The sequence below is a fragment of the Zalophus californianus genome, chromosome 1, assembly GCF_009762305.2.
Source record: "Zalophus californianus isolate mZalCal1 chromosome 1, mZalCal1.pri.v2, whole genome shotgun sequence".
In the NCBI taxonomy this organism is placed as follows: Eukaryota; Metazoa; Chordata; class Mammalia; order Carnivora; family Otariidae; genus Zalophus; species Zalophus californianus.
Window position 1 is genome coordinate 134,530,067 of NC_045595.1, and position 21,053 is coordinate 134,551,119.

A 21,053-nucleotide genomic window follows, 5' to 3' on the forward strand; every position below is an offset into this window, starting at 1 on the left:
GTAATGTTTATTTCTTTTCAAAAGACTTACTTATTTTTGAGAGAGTGGGAGGGGGGAGGGAGCATGAGCTGGTGGGGGAGGGGAGAGGGACAGTGTTCGAGAACCTCAAGCAGACTCCCTGCTGAGCAAGGAGCCAAACTCAAGCTTGATCTCAAGACCCTGAGATCATGACCTGAGCCAAATCAAGAGTCCTTTGCTTAACCAGCTGAGCCGCCCAGGTGCTTCCGTGTAATGTTTATATTGGTAAGCTCCACAGATCCTTTTTTTTTGCAGAATGCTTTATTGCTTCAAACAAAGCAAAAATGCTGTCAAATAACAAATTGTTTATGCTAAACAAAAACTTTTTTTGATTTTCATTTTATTTTTATTGAAATATAGTTGACATACCGTGTTATACTAGTTACAGGTATACAACATAGTGATTTAACAATTCTATACATTATGCAGTGCTCGACTCGGTAAGTGTAGTCACCATACAAAGGTACTACAGTATTATCGACTATATTCCCTATGCTGTACTTGTCATCCCTGTGACTTATTTATTATATAACTGGAAGTTTGTACCTCTTAATCCCCTTCACTTATTTTGCCCAACACCCTAGCCCTGTCTTCTCTGGCGACTACCAGTTCTGTGTGTTTATAGGTCTGTTTCTAGTTTTTGTTTGTTTGTTTATTTGTCTTGTTCTTTAGATTCTATATATAAGAATTTGTCTTTTTCTGACTGAATTCACTTAGCACAATAGCCTCTAGGTCCATCCATGTTGTTGCATATGGCAAGATTTCATTCTTTTTTTGGCTGAGTAATATTCTGTATTTGTGTGTGTGTGTGTGTGTGTGTATACAGACCTTTTTTTTTTAAGTGATAGAATATAAATAAAATATAGGAATAAGAACAGCCTCTTTGTAAATGTAAATTTTGTTTATATTATTAACATTCGCTCAGGTTATACTCCTTTCTTTCTTCTAAAATAAATCATCCATGATGCTAATACATTGGAAGTGATTATTAGCATTGCCTATATTGCTTAAATTTTCGCTCATTTTTTTCAAAAATGTTTAGTAAATATACTTTAAGTATATAATTGTGTCATCATACTATATGTGTATTTTTATAGCCAATCTCTTTATTTATTTTTAAAAGATTTTATTTATTTGAGAGGGAGAGAGAGAGAGCAAGAGCACAAGAGCAGGGAGAGGAAGAAGCAGGCTCCCCACTGGGCGGGGAGCCCAACATGGGACTTGAATCTAGGACCCTGAGATCATGACCTCAGCTGAAGGCAGATGCTCAACCGACTAAGCCTCCCAGGCGGACATCCCATTCTCTTTTTAAAAAAAAAAATGATTAAAAAAAATTTTTTACTTATTGGTTTTTGTTTTGTTTGAGAGGGTGAGAGAGAATCTTCAGTAGGCTACATGCTCAGCATGGAGCCTGACTGGAGGCTCGATCTCACAACTCTGAGATTATGACCTGAGCCAAAATCAAGAGTCAGGCATTTAACTGACCAAACCACCCAGGTGCCCCTGAAAAAAATGATTTTATTTTTTAAGTAATCTCTCCACCCTACATGGGGCTAACACCTACAACCCCAAGATCAAGAGTCACATGTTCTAGCAACCGAGCCAGCCAGGCCACGCCCATAGCCTGTCTTTTTAAAATATTTTTTACATCATCTTTGTAAACATCTAAGTGGCTATGTAATACTTTACAAATGATGGTTCAGGATTTACTTAAGGGGTGCCTGGGTGGCTCAGTTGGCTAAATGTCTGCTCAGGTCATGATCTCAGGGTCCTGGGATCAAGCTCCACATCGGGCTCTCTGCTCAGCAGGGAGTCTGCCTCTCCCTCGGTGCTCTGCCTCTCTCTCAAATAAGTAAATAAAATCTTTTTTTTTAAAGATTTTATTTATTTATTTGACAGAGAGAGACACAGTGAGAAAGGGAACACAAGCCGGTGGAGTGGGTGAGGGAGAAGCAGGCTTTCCCACCAAGCAGGGAGCCCGATGTGGGGCTCCATTCCAGGACCCTGGGATCATGACCTGAGCTGAAGGCAGATGCTTAATGACTAAGGCAGCCCTAGACAAAATCTTAAAAAAAAAAAAAAAAGATTTACTTAAGCATTTCTCTATTACTTGGATGTTCATGTTTTCAGTTTGTGGTTGTAAATAATGCTGTAGTAAATATCTTTTTGTGTAAAACTTCCTCCATTTTTAGATTGTTCTTAGAATGTTTTTAGAAGTGTATAGTTTATATTAAAAGTACGATACCTATATGTTTGAAGTTGTTTTTATTAATTTTACTCATTCCACCCTGATTAAGAGGGTTTTTATTGAAGTGATTGATAGTTTATATTATGAAAAAGTAGATTCTGTGTTATGAAGGTTTGTGGTGAAAGGGGTTTTAGATGAGATTGTATCCTAAGATTTATAAGTAAGCTCAGTGAAACTTTACACTCTTCTTTTTGTCTTTCAATAGCTGGATAGAACTTACACTGGCTTGCAGACTCTTGGAGCAGAGACGGTAGGTTTTTTCCTACAGTATTATTTGGGAATAAGGTAGAATGGAAATTGATCTTCATTTTTAATTAGGAAAAATGAGTGCTTAATTTTTTAAAAAGTTTGTCTTCTCCTTTTTAATTTAAAAAAATGATAAACAGAATTTACCATTTTAACAATTTTTGTTGTGCAGTTAAGAAGTATTAAATATATTCACATTTTTTGTGCATCTATTGCTACCATCCATCCCCCGAACTCTTTCTCATCTTCGAAAATTGAAATGGTACCCATTTACAACTTCCATCCCCCTCTCCCTTCAGCCTCTGGCAACCACCCTTCTACTTTCTGTCTCTATGAATTTTTGACTAGGTACCATATAAGTGGAATTATACAGTGTGTTTTTTTATTATTGGTTTATTTTACTTATCATAATGTTCTCAAGGTTCATCCATGTTGTAGCATGCATCAGAACTTCCTTCTTAAAAAAGGCTGAATAATACTCCATTGTGTGTCTATACCACATTTTGTTTATTTATCTGTTAATGAGCACTTGAGTTGCTTTCATCTTTTGGCTCTGTGAATAATCCTGCTAAGAACATGGATGTACAGGTATCTGAGTCTGTGTTTTCAGTTCTTTTGGGTATATACCCAAGAAAGTGGAATTGCTGGATCATAGAGTACCTCTATTTTTTTTTTTTTTTTTAAGTAATCTCTACATCCAACATGGGGCTCGAACCCACAACCCCAAGATCAGGAGTTACACGTTCCACCAACTAAGCCAGCCAGGTGCCCCATGGTAGCTCTATTTTTAATTTTTGAAGGACTGCCACACTACTTACACAGCACCTGCACCATTTTACATTCCTGCGAATAGTGCACAAGAGTTCGTTTCTCCACATCTTTGTCAATACTTACTGTTTTCTCTTTTTTTTTGATAGTAGCCAAACTATTGAGTGTGTGAGGTGGTAAATTTCATTGTGGTTTTGGTTTGCATTTCCCTAATGATTATTGATGTTGAGTATCTTTTCATCTTTTTATTGGCTGTGTGTGAATCTTCTTTGGAGAAACGTCTAGTCAAATCCTTTGCCCATTGTGAATCATGTGTTTGGGTTTTTGTTGAGTTTTAGGAGTTCTTTTTACATTCTTGATACGCATCTCTTATCAGATCATTCGTGGGTTGCCTTTTCACTCTGCTGATTGTGTCCTTTGATACATAGATGTTTTTAATTTTGATATAGTCCAGTTTGTCTATTTTTTCTTTGGTTGCCTGTGCTTTTAGTGTCATCCAAGAAACCATTGCCAGATTCACTCTCATGAAGCTTTGCCCTGTGTTTCCTTCTAAGAGTTTTATTGTTTCAGGTCTTATGCTTGGGTCTTTGATCCATTTTGAGTTAATTTTTGTAAATAGTGTGAGGTAAAGATCCACCTTCATTCTGTTGCATGTGGATTTGCAGTTTTCCCAGCACCATTTGTTGAAAAGACTGCTTTTCCCAGTGGTCTTGGCACCCTTGTCAAAAATAATTTGACCATATATATGAGGGGGCATTTTATTCCAGTGGTCTGTATGTTTTCTTGATGCCAGTACCACACTGTTTTGATTACTATAGTTTTGTAATAATCAGTTTTGAAGTCAGGAAATGAGACCTCCAACTTTGTTTTCCTTCCCCATACACCTCCTCCCACTTTTTTTTTTTTTTTTTTATTCATGATAAATCAGCAGTAGCCATTAGGTGAGAATTAGCTAGTTAAACCCTATTTTGTTTAGGGAAGTGTGCTGTGTTGTATCAAAAGATATTTATTGAGCATATACCGTATACTAGGCACTGGTCCTGGTACTGGGGATACAGAGATGAATAAGGTAGCTACTGCTTTTAAGGAGTTATCTTCTTGGTTGTGTTGAAAATGGGGAGAAAGTATATAGTAAACAAAAGCAAATGAGATAATTTCACTTAAAATAAGTGCTATAAAGAAGAGAGTTGCTGGGGGACAAGGGGGTTACTTTAGGTTGGTTAGAGAAGGCGTCTCTGAGAAGGTGACATTCGATTGAGACCCAATGATGAGAAAGAGACACTTATGCAGAGATTTGGGGTGGGAGTAGTGTTCTAAGGCATAGAAACAGCAAATGGAAAGGCCCCAATTATATGATTGGTTTCACTGAGTTATCTGTTAAACCAAACTATATTCTGGGATAAATCCTTTAGTTCTTAGATTGAAATTACCTTTGAAGTATGATTAGAAATCATTTGTTACATCTCTTAGAGCACCATGTTCTTGGACAGGTTTGGGGGTTTCTGTGACATTGATCATGGATTCATGAGCCCAATTGTTGCCTGATTGTGTAGGTAGTGGATGTTGAGCTTCACCGACATTCTCTTGGAGAAGACTCCATTTATCCTCAGTCCTCCGAGTCAGACATCTCTGATGCCCCACCATCATTGCCTTTGACCATTCCAGCCCCAGTGAAAGCTTCCTCACCGATAAAGCAGTCGCATGAGCCAGTACCTGATACATGTATGGAGAAAGGTAATATATTTTTCCTTGTATGGAAATGAATTTTTCCTTTTACAGAGGAGTCACTCTCTGGGGCATTCCTTTCTCTCATTTGTGTAATATGATTTTGAACTGCTGCCTATAGAGATTTAAGAGTGTATGGAAAATAAATTTTCCATTAGTAGGCACGGTGCCTCTACTATATAGTCCAGTTATGAAAATAGCCAAATCTTTATTCTTCTCAGAAAATTTTTTTCATGAAGTTCTACTGACATTTTATAGAACATTAAACTCACAAAAAGGCATTAAATGTTTATTTTTTTGATGATTATATTGGTTTCTTCTAATATGTTACAGGAAAACTTTTTGGTTTGGTCCCTAGTTGTGTGAACAAGAAACTGAATGTAAAGTGTCTAATCTTATTTAAAATACAATATAACAACTGACACCACAGAAATACAAAGAATTATAAGAATATTATGAAAAATTATATGCCAACAAATTGGACAACCTAGACAAAATGGATAAATTCCTAAAAACATATATCTTCCCAAAACTGAATCAGGAAGAAATAGAAAATTTGAACAGACTGATTACCAGCAATGAAAATGAATCAGTACAAAACCTCCTGGGGCGCCCGGGTGGCTCAGTTGGTTGAGCATCCAACTCTTTGGTTTTGGCTTAAGTTGTGATCTCAGGGTCATGGGATCAAGCCCCCACATCAGGCACCGTGCTCAGCAGGGAGTCTGCTTGAGATTCTCTCTCTCCCTCTACCCCTCGCCCTGCTTGCATGCATGCATGCTCACAATCTCTCTCTAAAATAAATAAATAAATCTAAAAACAAACAAAAAAACCTCCCAACAAACAAAAGTCCAGGACCAGATGGCTTCATAGGTGGAATTCTACCAAACATTGAAAGAAGAGATAATACCTATTCTTCTCAAATTATTCTAAAAAATAGAAGAGGAAGGAAAGCTTCCTAATTCATTCTATGAGGCCAGTGTTACCCTGATATTGAAACCAGATAAACATACTACAGGCCAATATCTCTGATGAGCATAGATGCAGAAATCCTCAACAAAATAGTAGCAAACTGAATCCAACAATAAATTTTTAAAAAATCATTCACCATGATCAAATGGGATTTATTCCTGGGAGGCAAGGATGGTTCAGTATTAAAAAATCAATCAGTGTGATAGGTCACATCAATAACAGAATGTATAAAAGCCATATGATCATTTCAATAGATGCAGAAAAAGCATTTGACAAAGTATACCATTTCTGATAAAAACCTTCAACAAAGTAGGTTTAAAGGAATGTACTTTGACATAATAAAGGCTATATATGAAAAACTCACAGCTAACGTCATACTAGTTCCCCTAAGGTCAAGAACAAGACAGGGATGCCCACTCTCACCACTCCATCAACATAATACTGGAAGTCCCAGCCATAGCAATTAGACAAGAAAAAGAAATAAAAAGCATCCAAATTGGTAAGGAAGAAGTAAAACTGTCACTGTTCGCAGATAACATGATACTATATATAGAAAAATCTAAAGACTCCACCAAAAAAATTACTAGAATTGATAAATGGATTTAGTAAGGCCACAGGATACAAAATCAGTGTACAGAAATCTGTTGCATTTCTATACACTAATAAGAAGCAGCAGAAAGAGAAATTAGGAAAACAATCGCATTTACAATTGCACCAAAAAGAGTAAAATACCTAGGAATAAACTCAATCAAGGAAGTGAAAGACTTATACTCTGAAAACTATAAAACACTGAAAGAAATTGAAGGTGACACAAACAAATGGTAAAATATTCCATACTCATGGATTGGAAGAAAAATATTGTTAACATGTCCAGGCTACTCAAAGCAATCTACAGATTTAATGCAGTCCCTACCAAAATAGCAACAGCATTTTTCACAGACTAGAACAGATGATCTTAAAATTTGTATGGAACCACAAAAGACCCTAAGGGGCACTGGGTGGTGCAGTCGGTTGAGCATCTAACTCTTGGTTTCAGGTCGTGGTCTCAGGGTTGTTGGATCAAGCACTGTCTCAGGCTCCAGGCTCAGCAGAGTCTGCTTGGGATTCTCTCTCCCTCTCCTGTCCGTCCTGCTCTCTCTCTAAAATAAAGATAAATTCTCTCTTTTTTTTAAGACAACTTTATTTATTTTAGAGGAACTGTGTGTGAATGCGAGTAGGGGGAGAGGCAGAGGGAGAGAGAGAATCTCAAGCAGACTCCTCACTGAGCACGGAGCCTGATGTGGAGCTCCATCCCATGACCGTGAGATGATGATCTGAGCCAAAATCAAGAGTCAGACGCTTAACTGAGTGAGCCACCTGGCACTCCAAAAATAAGATTAATCTTAAAAAAAAAAAAAAAATCCTAAATAGCCAAAGTCTTGAAAGAGAAGAATAAAACTGGAGGTATCACAATCCCAGATTTCAAGATATACTACAAAGCTGGAGTAATCAAAACAGTATGGTACTGGTACAAAAAAAAGACACGTAGAACAATGGAACAGAATAGAAAACCCAAAAATAAACCCATGCTTATATGGTCATTTCATCTTTGACAAAGGAGGCAAGAATATGCAATGGGAAGAAGTCTGTTCAACAAATGATGTTGGGAAAACAGAACAGCAACATGCAAAAGTATGAAACTGGGCCACTTTTTTATACCACACACAAAAATAAACTTAAAATGGGTTAAGGATCTAAATGTGAAACCTGAACCATAAAAATCCTAGAAGAGATTCCAGGCAATAATTTCTGTGACATTGACAGTAGCAACACTTTTCTAGATATGTCTCCCAAGGCAAGGGAAACAAAAACAAAAATAAACTCTTGGGACGACATCAAAATAAAAAGCTTCTGCACAGGAAAGGAAACAATCAACAAAACTAAAAGATAGTCTACTGAATGGGGGAAGATATTTGCGAATGACATATCCAAAATATATGAAGAACTTCTACAACTCAACACCAAAAAACAAATAATCCAATTTAAGAATAGGCAGAAGACATGAACAGACATTTCTCCAAAGAAGACATACAGATGGCCAACAGATGCATGAAAAGTTGCTCAGCATCACCCATCATTAGGGAAATGCAAATCAGAACCACAATGAGATACCACCTCACACCTGTCAAAATGGCGAAAATCAGAAACACAAGAAAGAGCAAGTGTTGGCGAGGATGTAGAGAAAAGGGAACCCTCATGTACCGTGGGTAGGAATGCAAACTGGTGCAGCCACTGTGGAACACAGTGTGCAGATACCTCAAAAAATTAAAAATTGAAGTATTATATGTATGATACAGTAATTCCACTACTGGGTATTTACTCAAAGAATACAAAAACATGAATTCGAAAAGATACATGCACCCCTGTGTTTGTTGCAGCATTATTTACAATAGCCAAATTATGGAAGCAACCCAAGTGTCCATTGACAGATGAATGGATAAAGAAGAGGTGGTGTGTATGTGTACACACACACACACACACACACACACACACACACACACACACACACACACACACACACACACACACTGGAGTATTACTCAGCCATGAAAAGAATGAATCTTGCCATTTGCAGCAACAAGGATGGATCTAGAGGGTATAATTCTAAGTGAAATAAATCAGAGAAAGACAAATACCGTATGATTTTACTCATATGTGGAGTTTACAAAACTAACAAAAAAAAGAGACCAACAACAACAACAAAAAACCAGACTCTTAACTATAGAGAATAAACTGATGGTTACCAAAGCGGAGGTGGGTGGGGAATGGGTGAAACAGGTGATGGGGATTAAGGAGGGCACTTGTCGTGATGAGCACCGGGTATTGTATGGAGGTGTTGAATCACTGTATTACACACCTGAAACTAATGTAACACTATATGTTAACTGTACTGGAATTAAGAATACAATATAAGGGGCGCCTGGGTGGCTCAGTCTGTTAAGCATCCCACTCTTGATCTCAGCTCAGGTCTTGATCTCAGTGTCCTGGGATTGAACCCTTTGTTGGGCTCCACGCCAAGCGTGGAGCCTACATTAAAAAAAAACCCAACAAGGGCGCCTGGGTGGCTCAGTTGGTTAAGCGACTGCCTTCAGCTCGGGTCATGATCCTGGAGTGCCGGGATCAAGTCCCGCGTCGGGCTCCCTGCTCAGCGGGGAGTCTGCTTCTCCCTCTGACCCTCTTCCCTCTTGTGCTCTCTATCTCTCAATCTCTCTCTCTCAAATAAATAAAATCTTTAAAAAAAAATAAAAATAAATAAAAAAAATAAAAAAACCCAACAAAACAAAAAAACCAGTAAAGATCCATTATCAGGGCACCTGGGGGGCTCAGTCGGTTAAGCATCCTCCTCTTGAGTTCTGCTCCACTCATAATCTTAGAGTCCTCATAACCTTGAGCCCTGCATCAGGCTCTCTGTGCTCAGCAGGGAGTCTGCTTGAGATTCTCTCTCTCTCTCTCCTTCTGCCCCTCCCCCCTCAAATAAATAAATTAATTTTTAAAAAAGGTTAAATGTATTTTGACTATGGCATTTTTTCATTTAATGAGTATCTAAGTGATAAGTAAATCATTTCTGTGACCTATACGTATAAGATATAAAGCTGGTTCTAAATGTTTAATCTCTAAACCTACATTTTTATTTTTATTTACTTGTTTACTTATTTTTTGAGAGAGAGAATGGAGGGACCAGCAGGGGGGAAGAGAGAGAATCTCAAGCAGGCTCCACGTTCAGTGTAGAGCCCAGTGTGGGGCTCAGTCTCACAACCCTGAGATCATGACCTGAGCCGAAGTCAAAATTCAGACACTTAACTGATTGAGCCACCCAGGTGCCCCTCTAAGCCTACATTTTAATGTGATGTTAATATTTTAGTCCTTTTATAAATCTCAATTTTATTCCTCTTTAAATTTCAGTTGCATCGGGGCGCCTGGGTGGCTCAGTCGTTAAGCGTCTGCCTTCGGCTCAGGTCATGGTCCCAGGGTCCTGGGATCGAGCCCCGCGTCAGGCTCCCTGCTCAGCGGAAGCCTGCTTCTCCCTCTCCCACTCCCCCTGCTTCTCCCTCTCCCACTCTCTCTTTTGCTGTGTCTCTCTCCATCAAATAAATAAAAAAATCTTTAAAAAAAATAAAAAATAAATTTCAGTTGCATCTTCTTCGTGGGCATTTAATAAAATAGAACATTATTAAGTGAATGTTTTGAGTTTTCTTTTCTAATTTAAACAGCTTTTCGGGACACCTGGGTGGCTCAGTCGGTTAAGCGGCTGCCTTCCGTCCGGGTCATGATCCCAGGTTTCTGGGATCCAGTCCCACATCGGACTCCTTGCTCAGCAGGGAGCCTGCTTCTCCCTCTCTCTCCCTTTGCTTGTGCTCTCTCTGTCAAATAAATAAAATCTTAAAAAAAAAAAGCTTTTCAATTCAGAACATAATACACTTGTGTACTTTTTATATTGTACATGCTTTATAGTTAATAATGTTTTCTAATTTTTTGAAAGAAGCGTTTTAATAAAAGATTCTAAACATAATTTACATTTCATCCAACTATGTATAAAGGGCTTATAAATATATTGTCAATTGTATGTATTTTACTGGGAAGTGGTTTAAATGATTGTTGAAATGATAAGGGATTTTTATTGTTTCATTCTTTTCCCACAGTGGAAAAGTTTTATTATTTCTAAGTGATTCATGACTTATCATTTGCCTCTTTCATTCCAAATAGGCTTCCCAGCCAACACTGAAGCTGAGAGACACACTACATTTTATTCTTTGCCATCTTCATTGGAACGAACACCCACCAAAATGACAACATCCCAGAAAGTTACCTTTTGTTCTCATGGCAATTCAGCTTTTCAGCCAATAGCATCGAGCTGCAAAATTGTGCCACAAAGTCAGGTTCCTAATCCTGAGTCACCCGGAAAATCCTTCCAACCCATCACCATGAGCTGCAAGATTGTTTCAGGTATACAGATGATGTGTGTCAAGTTGATGTGTATAAAAATTGTTGTAATGGCAAAAGAAAGTATTATGGCTTTTCTTAAGTTCTTTTAAGTGGGATTTTTGTTTATTTAACAAGTAATCACTATTGATTAGCAAAGCTCTCAACAAAAGTCATTTCATATGCAAATAGTTTTTGAATAAGGAAAGAAATGAAATTCAAAGCAGTCAGGTTTTCATCTCCAAGAAGTGGTGCAGGTAAAATGTTTACTAGGGTGTATGGTTGAAACTAAGGTAAGAATTAAGTTTTTGAATTATATATGGAAACCAGAGTGGCTAGTAATAAAAAAAACTTAGAGGCAGGCCTTTTGGTGTGGAGTTAAAGCTTGAAAGGTAGTAATTGGTTTGGGGTTGAAATGTCTTTTATACTAACCACACTGAAAATTAGTCATTCCTGTTATCAGTAGGTAGTTTTGAGCCTTCATTTTCACTGAGACTGAATTGTCTACTGTCTCATGACAGTTTCACATTTATGTTAGGTAGACTTCTGGTAGGAATATACTTTATGGTGTAGGTTGCATCACTTCAGAAAAGGCTTGAAAGAGTCAGTAGAAGTATTTAGGCAGTGGGAAGCCTCTATATATGAAGTTGGAGAAAAGGAGTCTTCAGTGCTAAAAATAGACAACTAAGCAGAAATATGATCCAAGTCTTTGAAATTGATGAAAGATGAGGAATGTGTAATTTTACCTCCCAGTTAGAAGCATTTTGGAACTCGCCGTTCCAGAGGCGGAATAGGCTGAACATACAAATTGTTTAGAAGTTTAGAGAAATTCATGGATGACAAATTTGATCCATTAAAAACCATTGAGGATGTTGGATGATACATGGGTAATTGTTGAGAGTGTTCTGTGGGAACAGGAATCTCTGGATTGTAGCTGTGACTTAGTATTGACAGACTTTTGTTTTGGGTGGGTGAATTTCATGTTTTCCTGTAGGAAATTAATTGTAAATCAAGACTCCTGGTTTGTAAGTCTAGCTGTTCACTTACTAATTCTCTGTAATTTTAGTGTCTTTGAGTATAAACATTATTATAACAATTTGCCCAAGTTGTGAAGAGTTTGATTATCTAGGGATTTAGGAGTTCTATGCTGTTATGTAAAGCTCTGCTTTTTTATTTTATTTTTTTAAGATATTTATTTATTTAATTGACAGAGAGACAGCGAGAGAGGGAACACAAGCAGGGGGAGTGGGAGAGGGAGAAGCAGGCTTCCCGCCGAGCAGGGAGCCTGATGCGGGGCTCCATCCCAGGACCCTGGGATCATGACCTGAGCCAGAGGCAGTCGCCCAACCAACTGAGCCACCCAGGTGCCCCAAAGCTCAGCTTTTTGAACTTTAATGTGCCCATGGGATGGGTGTATGTAGGGGGCATCTTGTTAAAGTATAGATTTATATTTAGCAGGTCTGCGGTAGCACCTCAGAATCTGTTTCTTAAAAGCTCCCTGCTGATGCTGTTGTAAGGATGAGTCCCGGCCTCAGCTATACCACCGTTGTTGCTCAGTACCTGAAACAGAGTCCCATTCTCTTTTCCCCATTTGTCACCTTTGTTCTCCATTATCATTAGCATTTTCTTAGATGGGTTGAGTAGATGTCTTTTGTTTAGTTTGTTTCTCTTTTTTATTAATAAAGGTTCCCCCATATCAACTCCAAGTCCATCACCGCTGCCTCGAACCCCAACTTCCACTCCAGTCCATGTGAAGCAAGGCACTGCCAGCTCTGTCGTTAATAACCCATATGTTATCCTGGATAAGCCAGGGCAGGTTATTGGAGCCACCACTCCCACTACAGGTATGTATGTGATCAATATTTGTGTGATCCGAAAGGCTTGATCTTTTGTAAAGGTGACATCCTAGTGTGACTGAGTAGCCATATAATGGGAGGATGAAGTCTTCATCTGTAAACAAGAGGAGGGCTCTAGAACAGTAAATCCGGTGCTGTTTCTCTGAGAGAAGATGTACTTTATGTAAAAGTTCTATTTTTTAGGAATTTACTTAAATTTTCTTCTTAATTTCTAAAGATTAAAAGTGAGCCATAATTAATTTTCAAAAAAAAAAAGCTGATTTTATATTCATTTGGAAGACATTCTTTTTGGGCCTGCAAGAAGCAGTGTGGTTATTTTCCAAATTAAGCTTCAGAACAACAATACCTTTGTGGCCCACATGTTTCTCACCAAATAAAAAAGTGATCTTTACTTTTCTGTGAATAAGGTAAATTTTGTGTGTGGGAGAGAAATTGAACTCTGCAGTTAAATAAAGGGACCTCTGATAGGAAATTTAAGAACTGGATTTATTGTGTTTGTCATCATAATTTCCTATAACTACAGAGTGCTTTTCAGGTTTTTTCTGAGTATTTTCACAAACATTATTTTATGTATTTGTTTCATTTAAACTATGTGAACACATGCTTCTAAGTGTAAACTTTTCTGTAGCTCTCACTTCTAATTAAGAGAAATAGTGAAAAGAGAAGTGACTATAAGGTAGTAAGACTGATTTTTTTTTTTTAAACATAATTGATTTTAACACATGAATGTATGCTGGATCTTTCCAAGTAGCTTTTTGGAAAAGTTAGGTCCTTTAACAGTGATTATAATTGTGGAACTCCTTTAAAAACTGCTTTCAGAAATTACTTAATAGCCTTTTGAATATATTTAGGGATGTCAAATAGGTATCCTTTGAGGATGGTTAGTTTTAGGAATTAGCCAGTCTTTGCAGGCAAGTTTGATAAATGGAGCAGGTGATCAAATACCATTTTTGGTCTTGACTATAGGTAGTGGGACTTGTTTTTATCAGACCCTAAAGGCAGTTATACACATGGAGTATAAATTGCTTAATGTCAGCATCACTTTGGAATAGGTACGACCTCCTGGTGAAACTATTTTGAAGGAGCTAGAATTCACTTAGAGTCATACATGTGGTTCATCATTACGTAACCAATACCCTTATGTTCTGGTATTTGTCTCTCTATACAGGTATCAGAGTGTGTAATATCTACATACTTCTACATGTCCTCACTGTCTTCTTGTCTATTTTTAGGTTAGTGAGGTGGTCAGCTTCATAGGAGGAATCCTTAAGTATTTTTTCTATAATAATTTCATGGTTGTGAGTTTTCAACACTTTAAAAATGAAAAATGGTGGGGGAAAGGGGGGGGATGGTGGAAAATGCTTTAAAGTTCCATTTTGTAAATTTTACTTTGTACTTTATTTTAAAATCTGCCTTGCTTATCAGGAAGTCCTACAAACAAGCTCTCTACTGCCTCCCAGGCATCCCAAGGAACAGGTTCCCCTATTCCTAAAATTCATGGAAGTAGTTTTGTAACATCTGCTGTCAAGGTAACACCCTTATTGCATTATTGCACTTTTCTAATTTGTAAAGACAGTAAGTTCAAGCCCAGCAAGAATTTTTCGGTTGATGCAAATGCAAATTTCATTAAGTAGAATCCTCAAGCTAATAATAAGTATCTTGAAGATCATCTACTCCAGGCCCACCTATCTTACTCTTGATCTTTTCCTCGTGTGGAAAATGTTTCTCAGCATTTCCATCAATTGGACAGTCAGTATCTATTTGAAAATTTACTATGATGAGGCAGCTATTTTTAGGAGTGGGTGGGTGGTCAGCTTTGTTACAGATTTTTCTTTATAAAAATATTCATCTGGCAGCATACTTCTTTTCTTCCTATATTTGTACCAATAAGGAGTAAATATATATTTTTTCTATTTGTCAGCCATGTAGTTACTTGAAAATAATTCTTTCCACAATTTTTCTTTCTTTTTTTCTTTTTCTTTTTTTCCTTCAGGGTAAGAAAACCTTTAAAATTAGAACTTCAAATATGATCTGACTTGTTCAGCTAAGAGTGCTAGGTATCTGCTCACTGTTTGACAAAGACAGCCCTGCTGTTTTGGTTGGTTACTTGTCATTGTCATGACTGCCTAGAACGTTTGAGGTATAAACTCGTGTGTGAGAACTGAGAATTCAGAGATCCTCTCCTACATGACGAGTGCTAACACATTTCTTATATATAGGTACTTAACGGTGATAATATTGAATAGCTTTCTGGTCCAACACGAGGTTTTTCTCTGAGTTCAGTACTTCGTGTGTTACATGAATGCCTAAATTGTAATAATTGCCTTGAAGGTCTTAATTCTCTGCCAGGCTGTTTTTAATGTTTATTGATCTTTTCCTTACATGGTTAAGCAGTATTAATTTTGTTACTTGTCCCTAATTTATGGCTAATTGCCTCTGAGAGTTACATTTTATATTTAAGAGAGACAAATGCCAGTAATTTTGATTGTTGACCTTTGTTGGTTTTGGATTTATTAAGTTCTTTTTATTGTTTTGTTTTTTAAATCCTTATTGAAAGTATTTTCCTGTGTATTGGGTATTTATTTGGAGTAAAGATAACAGATCAGGTTGTGTGAATACTATTGAAAGGATGTATATACCGAAACGCTCTAGCTGTTTCATTTATTTATTTAGTGCCTAGGCTCTAGGGATAGAGAAGAAATAAAATACAGTGCCAGGCCTTTAGTGGCTTACCATTAGGCAGGGGACTAGACATGCAAACCTGTGAGCCAACCAAATGTTAGAGGTGTATAATAGTCTTCCCAGCATACACCGGGGCACAGATAACTAGGTTCTTGCCAGGTCATAGCCTTTCCTTGCATTTGGTTTCTAAAACAATAATTAAAATGTGAGTGTGGGGCCTTGGAAGACCCCAGAGAGTTTTAAGTTTTTGGGTTTTTTTGTTTTTTGATTATGTTGGTAGAGAATGTCACAGGTTTATACTAAATATAAGGACAGTTATATTATATTATATATATATTATAAATATAAGGACTATCTGAAGTCAGTTATTTTATCCTAATTTTACAATGTGTATTTTTACATACGCAGCAAGAGGATTCTTTGTTTGCATCTATGCCACCTCTTTGTCCTATTGGGAGTCACCCTAAGGTTCAAAGTCCCAAACCTATAACTGGAGGACTTGGAGCTTTCACAAAAGTGAGTATTTATTAGGGCATTATCCCACAAGGCAAAATGGTTTTGTTACATAATTGTTTCTGTGGCATGTTGGAGTTGATTGACACTACCCCACAACATGTAACTTTTTAGTATGTCATAATTCTAAGACCAGATCCTACTTCTGTGACAGGGCAGCTCTTGGTATACGAGCAAGATGATAACTCCTGAGAGCACAAACTGTGTGTGTGTTTCTTTCTGCTGCCATTTGCCACCAAAATCTAGAACAAATGGACTAGGTCGAGTTTGCAGAAACACAGGATCAAATCCAGATCCCACTTTTGGTCCCTTTGATAGCTGTTATGGGCTGTATTTAAGCAGTATTTCTACCCTTCTGGTGCAGTCATTTTTTATAGACCAGGCTCCATTAATTCCTGAAAGCAGAATAGATTCAGATATTAGTGGCTTTTTTCATGGGATGATTATTCAGCATCATTATCATGTTTGTTGCCAGGTAATCATCAAACAGGAACCTGGTGAAGCCTCTCACATGCCGACAACTGGAGCTACCAGCCAGTCACCGCTCCCTCAGTATGTGACAGTGAAAGGGGGTCACATGATAGCTGTGTCCCCTCAAAAACAGGTCCTAACTGCTGGAGAAGGGACTTCCCAGTCACCAAAGATTCAGCCCTCCAAGGTTTGTGTTGGGTAGCGTTGGGGAGGTTAATATGTCAATGAACGTTATTTGCCTAAGGAACCCACAGATGCTGAATTCAGATGACAGGGTTGCTGATCCCAGAAAATCCTGTAGATGGAAGCCCTGTTGGAAAAGCAAGTTAGTCAATGTTAAACACATCTGCTCTTGCAGTACTCATTGACAAGAGCAGGGCCTGTGTTACAGAGGGTCCAGGAACAGTCGAAGAGGCAAGGGGATACTGTGTTATCTCTCTGACAGTGAAGATGATAGACTTCACAGACACAACTTCCAGTTGATTCAAGTGTAAAACGGGTAGCTGACAGGACCAACGTCTGATGTTTTATTTATTTCTGGTAGGTGAGTGCTGTAGTTTATACTTCTGATGTGTCCAGGCCGTGTCATCTGTTTACTGATTCTTGACTCATTAGAGAATTTATTTGCTTTATAATTTGGAAGTGTGGGGAACTAATATATCAAGAAAACTGTAAAATGGCATATAGGTCCATGTTTTCCTGCATAGGTTGTGCTTACGAGAGCCTGTGTCCTGTTAGCATTTACACACCATCAGTAATCCTCACGTATCCAACCTTGCAGCGTGGATACTCTCAACCCCATTTTATAAACGAGGAAACTGTCCTCTGAGGGGTCAGGCAACTTCCTTGAGCGCATTTAGCTAATAAGTGACACAGGATTTGAACTGAGGTCTGCTGACCTCAAAATCTTCCATTGCAGAGCTAATTAAAATTTGTGAGCTATTGTCTGGAACCTAAGCATACTTTTAGAACATACAGAGTTGAATTATCTTTTTGGGGGGCAGATATATTCTAAAGCCATCAAGAATATTATGTGAGGTGTTTGTTTTTCAACTTGAAAGCCAGCCTACCTAGAGTTAGATGAATTGCTTTGAGAGGAATACTTTAATATAGAAAAATAGTTTTAGGTATTTTGGTTTAGGCTAGATAGCTGCACATGATTATAACAAAAAGTCATATGTTATAGTTCTAAAACCTGTATGGTTCTAAAATCTGTAAGAGTCCACTAACCACTTTCCCAAACTTAACTTGGTCATGATTCATCTGATGATTAAAAATATATAGATACTGAGACCCCCATCTCAAACTTTTCTGATTCAGAATCTTATGGGGGCTCTGGGAATCTGGATTTTTATCAAGCTCTCCTGCTGACTCATGTGATTTGGCAGATTTAGGAACCACTAAGCTATAGCATCAGATTTGACTTTGGGGCTTCCCTGCCCTGAATCATTAAGACAGGTACCCCCAACTGCTTCCAAATGCCCTCACTATTGTTTTGGCTTTACGAGTAAGCCTTTGTCAAAGTCCTTTCATGAATCAGTTATTGTTATCTGGACTTCCTACTCAGACACATCGTAATTCTTTAGAATCTATTTTGCTTCACCAAAGAAAGACACATGGACTCGCTGAGTTAGGTTTTTGAGTCAATATAGCCTTGCTGTTTATGCCCAGAATCTCTGGACAAGTTAGTTTCACTTTTTTATACTTTGCATTTTGCAAATCCACTCCTCCATAATGCTGAACAACTGTATTGGCTTTCTTGTCACATTGCCACCTACCTAATGGCATTTTCGGACTAAGAAAAATTGGATGGTTTTGTGCTAGAATGCCCTGAATAAAGTTTAAGGGCACTTGAAAAGAAAAGCCACAGAAGAGGATGAAAGAATATACAGAAGCAGAAGAGCATGAGAAAAGACATTTCCTGTTTATCCAGGAAATTTAGTACATGCTTTGGACTCCAGATAAGGAGCTGTCTGCAAGTACAGACTGTCCCTGGTTATTGCCGAAGTGCATTCCTAGAAACTATGCCAGAAAACAGAAGGGTGAACAAAACGATACTGTTTTACCTTTCATTCAACTTTGGCTTATCTTTTTTCATGAAAGTAAAGAGGGGTGCTTTTGCCATAAAATGGGACATCTGAGCACTTAGTGGGTTCATGTGGGAAGGAAGCAGTGTGGCATAGTAAAAAGAGTGTGAGCTTTGGAATGAGAGCCTGTTACAGATCTCAGCCACTCATTACTTGTGTGACCTGGGTGAGTTGGTCTTTCTGAACCTTGTGATTTTCCATCTAGTAAAGGAATAATACCCTCTGTCTTTCAGAGCTGTAGGAGAATTAGAAACCATTGTATGGAAAGGACTTAGCACAGAGCAAGTACTCAATAAATAACAGTTAATGTTACATGACTAAGGACAGATCCTGTGTAAATATACAGGAGTACCATGATCTATTTTCTCATTGAGTATTAAATTATAATTAGCTATATTTTTCAGTGTCTGGAGGAAAAATTACACACATAGAATCCTCACTTTCTGGTTGTTAAAGTAAATTCTGACTTGCAAAAGTCTGTACAGAGCACAAACAAAAACAATGAATCAAAGCATGAGTCAAAGGGAAATATTTATAACAATAGAAAACAAAGGGTGTCTGTTTTGTGAAGCTAGAAGGAAATTAGGAATGCAGAGAGAAGTGCTGTGGAATGGGAAGAGTTCAGGTTCTGGGCTAAAATATTGTCTTGTTAAAAAAAGAAAAACTAATTTGCGGTTGTAGTGTCCTACTTAGGAGTCTTCTTTTTGATGTCAATAGCCAGCTGTGCGTAGGATTTTCCCCAGTAGGATGCCAGGCTTCCTCATTCTCCCTTTTTTCAAACAGAGGAGGTGGGGGTTAATCTTGTGAGTGGTACGCTCTACTGATGAGCTCTGCTAATAAGAACTGCCCTCCTGTGGCCAACTTGGTATACCACATTTTATTTAGTTCTTGGAGAGATTAAGTATGTCATATTCTGGAAATTTTGAAGCAGTTGAGTGAGGATAGAGGTTGGTACAAGGTGGAAAAAGCAAGTTAACATGGATGGAATTTCAGAAAAGAGAATAGGTCCAATCCATATGTATTTTCCTTTAAGATTTTTTGCTTTCTTTGTTGGCTTAGGAACATGAAAATAAATTATGTAATTTAGCTTATGCAGTACATAATGTTAAGTTTGGTATATTTAGGAAACGTGAAGACTCTTGTCTCAGAAGAAAGTTTGACTACTATAATAGAGAAATCCAAAGCCCAGAAAGCTTAAATAAGTTTTTTTCTTACACATAAAAGACCAGTAGGCAGTTATAGTATGTTGGCTTCACAATCATCAAGAATCTAGACTCCTATCTTGTTGCTCTGCCATTCTCAAAATTTAGTTCTCAGCTTGTGGACTGCAATAGCCATTTCATTTCATGCCACCATGTTCGCATTTCTGGCCAGCAGGAAGAGGAAAGAGGGTGTGGGGAGGCATAACCCAAAAGTTGCACTCATCACTTCTCTTCCTATCCTTTTAGCCAGATATGAGATGACCAACGCTAGGCTGGGAAATGTTCTATGTGGCCATGTCCCTAGCTGAAAACTGCGGGCTCTCTTACCATGAGAGAGAAAACAAAGAATGGATATCAGGGTTCAAATGGCACTTTCTGCCATTACCCAGAGGTTTTTTTTTTTTTTTTTTTTTGGTGTTTTTAATGACTGAAACCAAACTAAAACTGCAGCTTCTGGAAGAACCACTTGTTCTTGCCGGTCTTGTACCTCTCCTCGAACTTGACCTTAGCCTCTCGTTGGGCCTTTCGTTTAAGAGCAGGGTCTCTGAAGACATCCTTGTTGACAACAGTCTTGTCCAAGGGGATATCCACAGAGTACCTTGTGGGCATGAGGTGATTGTAATTATAAACTTTCACAGAAGACTTGATCTTTGACCTCTTGGCGATTTTCTTCTTGCCCATGGCAGCTGTCACTTTGCATGGATAGCGGTCATTTCCAGCCACCAGAGCATGGCTGTAGGGACGGTCTGAGGTGCCATCATCAATGTTCTTCACGATGACCGCTTTGCGTCCAGAGTAGCGTCCGGCCAGGACCAGCACCACCTTCCCGGGTTTCATGAACTTGCCCATCTCGACACCAGCCACTTGAGCCTACAGCAGAAAGCACCCAGAGTTTTTCTACATTAAATCTTTTTTCCATAAATACATAGAAGAGTTTTGTTTGTTTTGAGAGAGGGAAAAAGAGAGAGAGCAGGGGGAGGGGCAGAGGGAGAGGGAGAGAGAGACTCTTAAGTAGGCTCCACACCCAGCAGGGAGCCTGATGCAGGGCAAAGTTCTTGACTAAAAAGAGTTTTTCAACCTCCACATCTGGGGGGGGGCGGTGACTGTGCCCAGCTCTGTGGCCACAGCAACACTCTATGTTGCCTGCAGAATAAGGCTCATACAGTCAAAATAGAGAGATTTGGATCATCCTAAGGGATTGTTTTAACCAAGCCAGGAGAGGGGGAGGATTTCTTTTCCATTCTAAGTTAACTTGCTTTTTTCACCATTGGTTCTTTGAGTCTTTTTTTCCTTCTTTCTTTCCCTCCTT

The 21,053-nt window shown here is 38.3% G+C and overlaps 2 protein-coding genes across 5 annotated transcripts in view; one reads left to right on the forward strand and one right to left on the reverse strand.

Annotated features, from left to right (window-relative positions):
- Positions 1-21,053, forward strand: part of YEATS2 (YEATS domain containing 2) — a 108,446-nt gene that overhangs the window by 47,459 nt on the left and 39,934 nt on the right. For all 4 annotated transcript variants that reach the window (XM_027583071.1, XM_027583072.1, XM_027583073.1 and 1 more), the window contains 7 exons: positions 2,472-2,516; positions 4,834-5,014; positions 10,718-10,957; positions 12,619-12,777; positions 14,215-14,318; positions 15,880-15,987; positions 16,460-16,642. In XM_027583071.1, coding sequence (XP_027438872.1) covers positions 2,472-2,516; positions 4,834-5,014; positions 10,718-10,957; positions 12,619-12,777; positions 14,215-14,318; positions 15,880-15,987; positions 16,460-16,642 — 1,020 coding nt within the window. The remainder of the gene's footprint in view (positions 1-2,471; positions 2,517-4,833; positions 5,015-10,717; positions 10,958-12,618; positions 12,778-14,214; positions 14,319-15,879; positions 15,988-16,459; positions 16,643-21,053) is intronic.
- LOC113916564 (60S ribosomal protein L27-like) lies at positions 20,153-20,633 on the reverse strand. The gene has a single exon (XM_035726876.1). The coding sequence runs from the start codon at positions 20,591-20,593 to the stop codon at positions 20,183-20,185; it is 411 nt and encodes a 136-aa protein (XP_035582769.1). The 5' UTR covers positions 20,594-20,633; the 3' UTR covers positions 20,153-20,182.